This window comes from Trichoderma virens, assembly GCF_000170995.1.
Source record: "Trichoderma virens Gv29-8 chromosome Unknown TRIVIscaffold_87, whole genome shotgun sequence".
Classification (NCBI taxonomy): Eukaryota; Fungi; Ascomycota; class Sordariomycetes; order Hypocreales; family Hypocreaceae; genus Trichoderma; species Trichoderma virens.
Genome location: NW_014013662.1, coordinates 798,600 through 810,208, shown reverse-complemented (window position 1 = coordinate 810,208; position 11,609 = coordinate 798,600). Strand labels below are relative to the sequence as shown.

General features: G+C 50.3%; 3 protein-coding genes across 3 annotated transcripts; 1 reads left to right on the top strand and 2 right to left on the bottom strand.

Annotated features, from left to right (window-relative positions):
- Positions 1–1,797: 1,797 nt before the first annotated feature.
- Positions 1,798–4,545, top strand: TRIVIDRAFT_194534 (uncharacterized protein; the record flags this gene model as incomplete). Its single annotated transcript, XM_014096822.1, has 2 exons — positions 1,798–2,414; positions 2,583–4,545. The coding sequence occupies 2 exons, from the start codon at positions 1,798–1,800 to the stop codon at positions 4,543–4,545; spliced, it is 2,580 nt and encodes an 859-aa protein (XP_013952297.1).
- A 2,202-nt stretch (positions 4,546–6,747) lies between these two features.
- TRIVIDRAFT_231765 (uncharacterized protein) lies at positions 6,748–9,482 on the bottom strand (the record flags this gene model as incomplete). The annotated part of the gene is made up of 1 exon (XM_014096821.1): positions 6,748–9,482. One exon carries the CDS (start codon positions 9,480–9,482, stop codon positions 6,801–6,803), a length of 2,682 nt encoding a protein of 893 aa, XP_013952296.1.
- Positions 9,483–9,982: 500 nt separating this feature from the next.
- Positions 9,983–11,482, bottom strand: TRIVIDRAFT_172961 (uncharacterized protein; the record flags this gene model as incomplete). Its single annotated transcript, XM_014096820.1, has 2 exons — positions 9,983–10,897; positions 11,004–11,482. The coding sequence occupies 2 exons, from the start codon at positions 11,265–11,267 to the stop codon at positions 10,244–10,246; spliced, it is 918 nt and encodes a 305-aa protein (XP_013952295.1).
- Positions 11,483–11,609: the final 127 nt, after the last annotated feature.

Genomic DNA, 11,609 nt, shown 5'->3' with positions numbered 1-11,609 from the left:
TTGGCTTAGCAGCGTGACGGTCCAGTTGAGGCGAGATGCCCTATCTGCTTCAAGCCGCCAACGTGGGCCCTTGTGGGCTCATTCTGTGATGTGCTTTGTGCTAAGCTTTCCGGCCTCGGTCCGTCAAGGGCCCCTGAGGGAGCTTGGGCCGGGATCAGCGAAGTGCTATTTTCCTGTTCCTTGCGTTTGGGCTCGTCTGAGCTGAGAGCTGTCTGTTAGGCAGCAATCAGGATGTCAAAGTGCGAGCCATAAACTCAACAGCCGTCGCATGCTGACTCGTCGACAGTCCATAGTCAGGGGATTCGGTGAGAGCGAAGCATGACAATGCTCCTGATATCTGGGCACTAACAGCCACAGATAAGCTTCAGGGTATAATCCGATAGGTGGATTCCCGTCTGAAGATGCAAGATGGGACCATTCGAGAAGAGATTCTGGGACGCCATAAGGAACTGATAGGCGTATGCTGGCGTCCCATGTGGCGGTTCCTGTTAGGGCCCCTGGCGGATTCTTATCGAAGGAGCTAACAATGCGTAGCAGGCTAAGTAAAATTAGTGAATCGCTGCAGAAGATTCAAGCCAAGGCGTTTGTGTTGCTAGTGCACATGTACCTGACAGGGCTGGCTGAAGAAAAAAAAAAAAATAGAAAAAGTGGTGCAGGTTGCGCAAACGAAGGTCATCCTCGCCACCACAAAGCAGATGGCGTTTGCCGTTCCTGATATAAGCTGGGCATGTCACGGAACCCGATATTTCTTCTACGTGGAGATGACGTGTAGATGATAGACTATGATACAAGTAGGTAGTGAGTGTGAGATGGGACTTGTCAATTCGTTAAGCAAAGCATACTGTGACATCCAGGTGAAAGATTTTCCATCTCATGGCTCCGGAGTATCGATGGAGAAATTATTTCGCCTCTCGCCTGAAGCTTCTGCACGTGCGATAAGCCGGCGCCGGCTATTCCAAACAGGCAATCCGAAGGCGTCCCTTGTCGTCTAATCGCCAACAATCTTGACCTCGAGAACCGCTTTTCTGATCCACCTGCAAAACTTCTCTTCATCACGCCCTCGCTGGCCCGCTGTGGATTTCGTATTATTGCTATTTATGCGCCCGATGGCCGGCGGCGGCGTTCAAACTACCGATTGACTAACTCGGCGGCTTGCAGCCAAGATTCCATGCCGCCAAGGGACTTGGGATAAGCTGATGGGATGAAGCATGTGGCAACAACCCAAACGATCAGATGAAGAACCACCGATGATCACGGAAGGCGAGCCGATCATGACGGGCAAGCTCTGCTGGCAACTATGGCGAGCATAGAGTCATGGCACGGGCAGATGGAGAGCAAGGCGGGAAAAAAACCGGGGATGGGGAGACGGCCGCCGCCCATGTTCCTGGACTCTGCAAAGCCGCTTTTTTTACCTTTGGCATGCTGCCGGACGTTGGATTCCTCTCCGGCATCCCCCCACCCCCCATATCGCCATCGTGGCTGTAATTGCAAATCTAACTGGGTCCGGGACCCAGACAAGCTTTGCTCGCTGACACGGTACCCAACTGCTATCAAGGATGGATCACCACGCCCCAGGGGGGACGACATTCCAGACCTGCCAGAGATCCGACCCTCCTCGAGCGGCCATTACTCATCTCCAAGCTTTTCTACCTTATTTACATGTGGCCACACAGCCGTGGTAGCCGTCTCCTTCAAAACTATGCTACCTCATCTCCCTTTTCTCTGGCTCGAAGCCCCTCCCTAAACCCTGAGACAGGTCTCAGAGCCGACCATACTGGCAGTCGGCACCCCAGAACAATGTCAACAGACCCCAAGGATTACGCAGAACTTGGCGATATCCCTACACCAGGCCGCAAAGGCAAGAAGCGCGTCGTCTGGAGCGAAGATGAATCGAGACGGGAGTCGGAAAGGTCATCAGCAAACCTCTCAGCTGGTCCTATTGGTATTGGCAGACCAGTTGCCTCTCCAAACAGCGGCGACTGGCTCTTGAGTGCAAGCTCGCCTGGATATATGGATCATTCACCCCAGGCATCGCCAAGTCTGCAGTTCACTCCCCCCGGCGCCCCGGGTGCCCAGGAATTAAGACTCGCCTTAAACAAAGTGCTGCTGACGGAAGAGGAGCAACAAGTCCACGGGCTGCAGACGTCACCGGTCCTGACGCCGATGAAGTCTGGAGAACCTCCCTCAGCCCCAAGAATACCGAGGCCAGTTCTGAGACGTAATACGAGCTACAATGTACCCCAGGAACAAGAGGAAGCAGACAAGGCGGAGAAGCATGCCTCAGAGCGGCAGCTTCGATCCATGACTGACGCACGGCAACGGGCGGATCGATTGGCTGTATCAGTGGGTTCGTTTTACTCACAATCTGCCCCGGGATCAAGACGAAACTCCATCGAACTTGAAAGAGCATTCCAGTCCGTCCTTGACGTCTCAGACGATCATGATCCAGACCTAGATATTACCACGACTAGTAGCAGCAGCACTGCTACTCTCAAGGAGTTTTCCTCCATCAATTTACACACCACCACTTATCGTACCCCCCATAGCTCCCGTTTGTACCCGCCACATGAAGAACACGACAGAGCGGAGATGCTGGTCAACTCTCATGCTAAAAACCACCTCTTCCACCCACAATTCTCCGCGTCTGGAACGTCAACTCCAGTCATAATGCAAGACTACGCCCAAGACTACGTTCCCAGACCCTCTACCTATCGTGGAGGTATCCTCTCTTCCCTACTCAAGCTTTACCGCGACGACAGTGGCGCCGACCACGGCCAAGGCAGCAGCGGGTTCACTACTCCTACAACACCTACAACTCCCATCATGTCTCCGCATCCCTCGCCGCCGAATTCTAGACGTCCATCAACCGTCAGCACTGTCCGATCTCGATCGTCTAGTCGGCTGAGAGGCTACCACAGGTCTCGGAACTCGAGCTCTTCGGTTACTTTGGGTGAGCTGCTAAAGTCTTCATCCATGTTTACCGCCCCTGGCTCCAGCGAAATATCTGATCGTCTCGCAGAGAAGATCAAGAAGGAAAAGTTTGGAAAGCCAAAGAAGGAGCAGATTCGAATCACGGTTCACATTGCCGGTATCATGGCGCGCCATAGGTACTTGTTGAAGCTATGCCGCGCCCTCATGATGTATGGCGCTCCAACGCATCGCCTCGAAGAGTACATGAACATGTCCTCGCGTGTTCTCGAAATTGAGGGCCAATTCTTATACATGCCATCGTGCATGATCATCAGCTTCGACGACAGCTCAACCCACACAGCAGAAGTCAAGGTAGTCCGAGTCCCACAGGGAGTTGACCTTGGCCGCCTACGAGATGTCCATAACATCTACAAGGATGTCGTCCACGACAAGCTTGGTGTCGAGGAAGCGACCCGACGCCTTGACGAGGTCATAGATCGGAAAGCCAAGTTTTCGACTTGGTTTCGTGTTTTCATGTATGGCCTTGCCTCAGTTTGTGTTGCTCCATTTGCTTTTCAAGGCCGCTTTATCGATCTGCCTATTGCCTTTTTGCTTGGTTGCTTGGTTGGGCTTCTTCAGCTCGTCTTTGCCCCTAGCAACGAGCTCTACGCTCACGTCTTTGAAGTTTCTGCTGCTGTCATTACGACCTTTATAGCTCGCGGTTTTGGGTCTATCCAAGGCGGGAAGCTGTTTTGCTTTAGTGCTTTGGCTCAGAGCAGCATTGCCTTGATCCTGCCCGGTTACATGGTGCTCTGCGGATCTTTGGAGCTTCAAAGCCATAATATCGTCGCTGGCAGCGTCCGCATGGTGCACGCCGTCATCTACACTCTCTTCCTAGGATACGGTATCACTATTGGAGCTTCTTTGTATGGCATGCTCGACAGTCAAGCTGCTAGTGCGACGACCTGCGAGAATCCTCTCAGCCTCAACCGTGGATGGTCCTTTCTCTTCGTTCCGGGCTTCACGCTTTGCCTGTGCATCATCAATCAAGCCCAGTGGAAACAGACACCTGTCATGACTATCATGTCTCTTGCTGGCTTCTGCGTCAACAGCTATTCGAGCCAATACTTTGAAAGCAACAGCCAGATCTCCAACATGCTCGGCGCGCTGACCATTGGTATCCTGGCTAACCTGTACTCGCGACTTGGACGACACGTACAAAACGCCTGGCTGGATCTCGTAGAGTGGTGGCAGGCGCGAGTTCAGCCCCGATTTTCCAAGAAGAAGCAAGCCATGGCCGACGAAGAATCCAGCACAGGAACGCCTGCAGATCAACCACAGCGACTACCAAGGAAAGTCGGATATAGCCTTGCTGCTGCAGCCATGCTCCCGGCTATCTTTGTCCAGGTGCCTTCTGGTCTAGCTGCGAGCGGCTCCCTGTTGGCTGGCATCAACTCGGCAAATCTACTAAACAAGAACGCATCCTCTTCCAGCAGTTCTCAGATCGATGGTACCGCCTTCACCGTGCTATTGAGCGTTATCCAAGTCGCAATCGGCATCAGCGTGGGTCTCTTCATGAGTGCCTTGATTGTGTACCCGCTTGGCAAGAGACGAAGCGGACTATTCAGTTTCTAATCCATAATGACGATAATAATTTCTTCAGATTTGTTTTCTTGTTCCTTTTTTTTTCTTTGCTTTTTTTTTCAGCGTTTGCGAGCAAATATGTTTAGAGTTGGCGCCAGGAGCAACAGACTCATTTACAATATGGCAAGATTTCAGCGTTTCAATTTACTTTTATTTTTATTTTGGAGTACAGCAGACTTAAAGATCACTGTGTTGCGATCCACATATTACAAGATCTATTATAAAGAGATGGACAACAGAGCAATGACTTTAGAGAGTATTACAACTCGCAGAGTACGGTTTAATACGCAGTGCTGTCGGCACCAATACAATAGGACAAGTGGCTCCAATTCTTTGGCTTTATTCAATTTTGAGAAGTATAGCATGCTGGTTTTTTTCACTTTCTTATGGTGGGAGTCTACAGGGGCGTTTGTTTCTTTTTGAGTTTTAGATGTTTCACGCATTCAAACACAACAAAATATGCAGCGGAATGATTTTTTAGGGTGATTATATGAAGGCGATACATGCAGGGGATAGATATACACGGGCCTAGATAGCGTTTTGGAGTTAGAAATCTTGAATCAAGAGAATCCACTACCTGATGATCTCAGAATGTTTCGTGCACACTTGAGAAGACACATATGAGACTGTATCGTGATGAAACGCGAGGCACTGTCCTTCAATTAGCGTATTACCACTTCGTATTAACTTTACGTATCTTCCTTCCTATACACCCTTCTTCCTGTCACGGTGGCTAATCAACTCACACCCTGCCCTATACATGATCTCAAGGGAGATTGCGGAATGAACCAACTGAGACGGTATCACTGCCACGTGCTTTCGATAATCAGCTGGTTCTACGGCAGAGATTTCGAGAGGTCAGAGCCTAAAGTGTGGCTTGGGGGAAGAATGCCTGAGGTCTGGGTTGAATATGCGGGGGAGAGACATGTGATGCTTTGAGTATAGAACGGAAGCTTGAGAGAGAAGAGGTAGTTCAATTCAGTTTTACGCTGATGAGGTCCAAGGATAAGGACTACGCAAGAAACTGGGTTTGTGTATATGTGATAAAAGCTACACTCACCAAGATGTAGCAAGAGAAAAAGTAGCAGGTAGAAGTTGCAAGGTATAGGTATACCTAGCATGACTGCTTAGACATTTTGAAGCGCCGTATCTGAAACCCTCGAAACAAGGAATTGACATGTGTCAGTCTGATATCATGTGCAGAAGTGACCATCACGGCCCCGTTTCCATGTCTTGTCCATTGAGCTAGGGTATCACTCACGATGTGATCCAGCTACAAATTACGTTATGCCATGCCTTTGCTGGAATTCCACTTTTCGAGCTTTCTGATCCGGTGACGTCTCGGTATGCTCCATGTAAACTTGTATATTCCTGTAGCCCTCTTCAGAATTGCCAATCCTGAGCTCAACGCTACCTTAGCTGTAGAATGTTCACGATCTTAGTAAGATTACTTTAGGTACTTGGACTGATTCAGTAGCCACCATAAGGCGGAATATTCACACCACAGCTAATCTAACAAATTTTTTTTTTTCATGCAAATTATAGAATATCATTCAAGTGCTTTATCCCCCAGCCCATGATCTGTATAGCTGGGTTACCCGGTATATTCTTCAATAGCGATTGTGCATCATGGGTTTACGCTTACCCTGGATTAGCTCACTTAAAATAGTCGCATCAACGCATGACGGTCGGTGCAGCGATTCGCTTGCACAGCCAACTGAAGAAAAAAAACCATCATGCAGATTCCAAATGCACTCCCTATCATCACATCATGAAAAGAAATCTCAATATTAACCAAAACACTTGTTTTCAAGCCCTTTATCCCCAGTCTAGGCCCAATGCGTTGTAAATGTCTTAGCGTTTATAAAGTGCTTCTATGAAGCTTATTCCCGTCAAAGTCATCGGCCAAATGGTCTAGTGGTATGATTCTTGCTTTGGGTTACCAACTCAACTGCAAGAGGTCCCGTGTTCAATCCACGGTTTGGCCCCAGACATTTCTTTTGACTTTTTGCTCTATTAATACTTCATTAATTCCAAGAAGTTGCTTACATGTTTGATAAACAGATTTTTTTTTGGTGAGAGAGAGACTCGTCGGTCAATGAGTGTTGATCTGTGTAAGAGCTGTTTGTTCATGACAATGATGCCTACTAAACGGCTGTAATATTCACATGCGTATCATACACTTCGTTGGTTGATATCATAATGTGGAATTAATATTGATTGCATTGAGATATTTTAACATCTGCTTAATCCAGTATTCGTAGCATATCATACGCCTTGTGAGAAATCGCCTTCTTCACCACTGCCAATGGGTTCGTCTTCGCCTTTTTCGCGGGCTGCTTAGCTGTAATCTCCACCATATCCTCATCCTCGTCTTCATCTTGCACTTCCACTTTCTTACTCTCCTCCTCCTCCTCCTCCTCCTCTTCCTCCACATCAAACATTCCATTATCCATAAACACCTTCAACATGCCCTGCGAATACCCGCTCACCAACGCCGTGCCCGCCTCGCCCGCAAGCACCGGCTTCGGCGCAGTCTCATCGCCACCAGTACCATGATAACCTGCTCTTCCACCCGCAAGATTCCAAAACACGAGCTCCGGCAGTTCGTACCCGTGCTCCTCGTACTTCTTCTTAATCCTCTCATAGGAAGAAGACCACCTCACTCGACTTTCAGGCGGTTCGTAGTAGTCGTAGCCAGTCTGCGCCGCGTCAAACTGCATGTCGCTAAACACAAACACGCGCTTCACCATGTCCTCCTGCTTCAGCCCCTTTTCAATGGCCATGGGGAGAATCAGATTTTCGAAAACAGCCACGAAATTCGTGTTCATGCCCCAACTCGACCCCATGATATCTCGAACTTTCTCGTGAAGGGTTTTGCTCAGGTCCACAGACTTCATCTCGGGATGCGAGTGGAACGTTATAAACTTGCCGCCAAACGGCTGCTCAGTCACCTCTGCGACTAGAAGAGACAATCCAACCGCAGAGTGCATGGGCGTAGTACCGTCTTTGAAGACGGGACTGCTCATGCTTCCGGACACATCGCATATCGCAATGCACGAAGACAGAGTGCCCGAGTCCTTTATCCGCTGAACAAGCGTCTTCCACTGGCCATCTGCAACTTTTGCCTCAATCTCCTTGACGGTGCGATTGATTAGCTCCTGTTGACTGAGATGTTTCAGATCGGATGCGGGAGCAATGGCGGTCGATACACTCTGCACCAGCGTAGAAGGCAACAAAACAGCCCCCGAGATGCTGGCCTTTCCGCCTGCAACCTTGGTAATGTAATCTTGGAAGCGATCGAAATCCTTGCTGATGAAGAGCCTGGTGTAGTTCTTCATCGCAACAGACGGCACACGCTCATACTTGATCTTCTCAAACGTACTGGCGCTGATATTCCGCTCCACAACCTCGAGGTGCTTTCTCAGGGCAGACACGTCCTTGCGATACTGTTCCCGTGCGTGGCGGAGATATACCTCCCGGTTGTCTGACGCCGAGACAGCGCTGCTGAGCGACTCTCTGGGATACAGGATCTCAGCGATGGAGCTGATGATGCAAGTATGTCTGTCGTGGAAGTTGCCATGTGATGGAGCCCACTTTGCACAGAGCGAGATGCCCCTTTTGGCTTTGGGATCAGAATCCCGAAGGGCCGCTAGGTCAGAGTGAAGCTGCTCAGCAAAGAGCCGCGCAACGGTAACATGCAAGGTTCGGTAAACGGCATTGGTGTTGAACCTATCCATGGAAGCCTCATGACGGTCGTCCCGTTCCCGATGCCTGGCCAACTTGAGGTTCCCAATATGCACCATTTTCTCCTCCAGGGCATGTGTCGTCTGCGTAGCTTTTAGTTCTCGCTTCTCCGCTCTATGTAGAGCAGCCTCAGCCCTTGCCTGGGCCTCCTCAAAAGCTGCGACTTGCTGGGCGAATTCGGGGTTTCCAATGCGCACGGTTGGCTCTTCCAGGACGTGTCTGTTCGGCTTCCCTCGCATCTCCTTGGCTTTTGCCCGTTGTCGAGCGGCCTCGATAGCTGCTGCTCGCCTTGCTGAGATGGTTGCTCGACCACCACGGCCACGAGCACCCCTTGCTCCCCGCGTCGAAGGGCTCACACCACCACGCTTCTTTTGTCGTCTTGCCAGAACTGCGTTCTTGATATCCTCGTTTTCTACATTCAGAACATCCTTGGGATTCTCAAGCACATCCAGCTTCTTCTCCATCGCCAAAACAAGGATATTCAGCAAGTCCTTCCAGTAGCCATGCGAAACACCATACCGAACATCATACCGATCCACCGCATTCTCATCCCCTTCACGCTTTTCCACCTTGATAAACCCTTCATCGGAGTCATTCTCACCTTCCTTCCTGGCCTTCTTCTCGATAATCGGTCGGCTGAGCCATCTCAGGTTGCCGACCAGTGTGAGAGGGTGGTTCGTTGCCAGCCATCCAGCGGCACGGTAGAAGACGTTCTTTGAGCTCTTGCCCAGGTGTATTGAGCGCGCATTGAAGATGATTTTCAGAGTAATGAGTGGATGCACGGCCCAGGCAGCGTCGAGCAGCTCCTTCAGCCGAGGGCCAGACACGACGTCTTCCAGCTCAAAAAAGAGGTCGACCAGTGCGTTTTGGGTAGATCGAAAGGCGACGTCCGCGTTCTCCGTCAACATGCGGTTCAGAAACTCTTCGTCATCCTTTTTCCGATCGGTTTTGGATGGTTCCTTATCTTCGCCGGCCAGAGTGATGCCGTCCATCGAGTCTTCCATTTCCAGGGACTCTAGCGACATTACCCCATATTCGCCCCGCAGTTCATCGGAAAGATAGCTGTCGAAGGCGGCTGGCGATTTGAACAGGGCATCGTGGGAGGGGAAAAGGACAGGGTATGATGTTTTTAAGAACCAGGGCTCCTCGCGGGCCTGGGCCTGATCTTCGGTTGCAGCCATGGTGAGTGTGGCCGTAACTACTGGAGGATGAAGATGCAGGAAGAAATTGAGAATAGAGAGCGCATACCTTTAAGATATATATGTGTGTACTGTATATATGTCTACGTGAATATGCTTTCATTTCTTGCCGGGCTGTTAGTCATGCGGCGCGAATCCTACAGAGTTCAAAAGAGGCTCGCCGATGTGACTCAGACGGCATGCAGGCAGAAGCCGCGTTGATCAAATGGGGAACAAGCGCGCAGCCTCAGCTTGGACGGAGCAAGCATCATGATTGGATCACTGGCCGAAAGTAGAAAATGTCAGATAACAAGTGGCTCGGCAAAGCAATTCGCTCGATTCTGGTGTCTCGCATACTTGCAAAGCTGCGAGGCAGACTGCTAGGCTCAAGCCGCATAGCCCCCAACTCTAGCGTGTGCGACTTGACTTGCCCAAACTTCAAGATCGATCTTAGCGGCAAATATGGCGATCAACGACGACAGAATAGGCAGAAAGGTAACGGTGAGAACAAGAGTTTTCATATACTGTATTTTGCTTTTGATAGAAGAAAGAGAAAGAAACTATATATGGTATCTCATAAGTCGCCAAGGCAGACATCATTAATTAGTGTAAAATAGTACTCGTGGGTAAAACGCCATGCTTCGTGATGGATGCATCAACTGGCCAACAAAAATGCATGAGTAAGTCGTCGAGCGGCGTCACAGCTTAGCCCTCCGCCATGTGACGCCGATGCTGATGTGGTTGTAGTATGTGGAAATATTCGTTTAGAGACGTTTGCATATCGTTTCCAGATACTGCTGCTCTTCCTGGGTGAGGTAGACGTGCTCGGGCACAATGACTTGTCCCGGCTTGATGATGATATCAGCAGCATGGATGGTATCTTCCTTTTCCAGCTCATTCTCGGTAGCGGCATTGGCCTCCACATCCGAGACGTATCTTGCATCCCCGCTGCTCGCATCCTCAGGCTTGGTCGCAGCTTCTTCAGCCTTCTTCTTGGATGTTCGGCGGCGAAACATGGAATTGGGCTGTCTCAAATCTTCGGGAGCCCACCAATAGACGGGAAACTGGCGCTCGATGTTGTTAATAAGAAGCGCAGCACCGAGCATCAAACTGCAACCCAACAACATGACGGGGATCAGAAACCATCCGACTTGGATAAGAGTTGGATCAACAACAGCCAATAACGCAGTTGCGCCAGCCGGAGGGTGCACGGTCTTGGTCAGTGCCATGAGAGCGGTAGCAGAAGCGCAAGCCAAGGCGCCGCCGAGCCATTTGATGTCTTCGAAGTTGTCACTGAGGAGGAAAAGTTTGCCCACAGCACAGCCAATGATGGCGGAGATGACTTGTCCACCGATGGCATTTCGCGGTTGGGCAAGAGGTGATTCAATTGCGTAGAACTCGAGGACAGCTGCAGCACCCTGAACGCAGCATAAACAGTTAGTTGCAACAATTATAAAATGTGCATATATGCTTAGGTAGGGATACACGTATCCATGTACCCATGCATCCCAGGGATCAGCTTACAAAACTGCCCACGATCAGAGGCACGTGGTGGGGTGGGAACGAGGCGACATGCTTGCCTACAGCCTCAATCATGGCAATAGCACCAAAGATGCCGAGGAAGGCCCAGAAGATGGGCATCAAGTTGCCCGTTCCCTGAGGCTTTGTCTTGCGGTAGCCAAACCAGTAGGCGATTGGGTAGGGGATGTGGTTCCATGGCGGAGGTGGGATGAATGGATTAAGGAACCGGTCGATGTTGAAATTCCAGGAGTGGTGGATGGGAGCCATCGTGTCGGTTTGTCGCAGCTGATGCTGGTATAGTACGTGCCAATGATGGTTATTTCAGATAATACCAAGTAGATTTGGTCGTCGATTTGAGCAAGTGCTGTTGGCGAGAAGGTGATGCTCAAGGTGAGGCGAGTTGTTCACAGCTGGAAGAAGGTATGAGACTGATCATCAAGACTCGCCAAGGCTACGCGGGAGCTGGCCGCATAATATACAACATCGGCTTCGGGACAAAGAGAGGAAAGAAAAAATCGAGAAGAAAAAGAAGAAGCGGCCGAAGAGATGACGAAGAAGAACACACAAGGGATGTTGTGCCGCGGAGATTTGTCGAGCTGCACTCAAGAT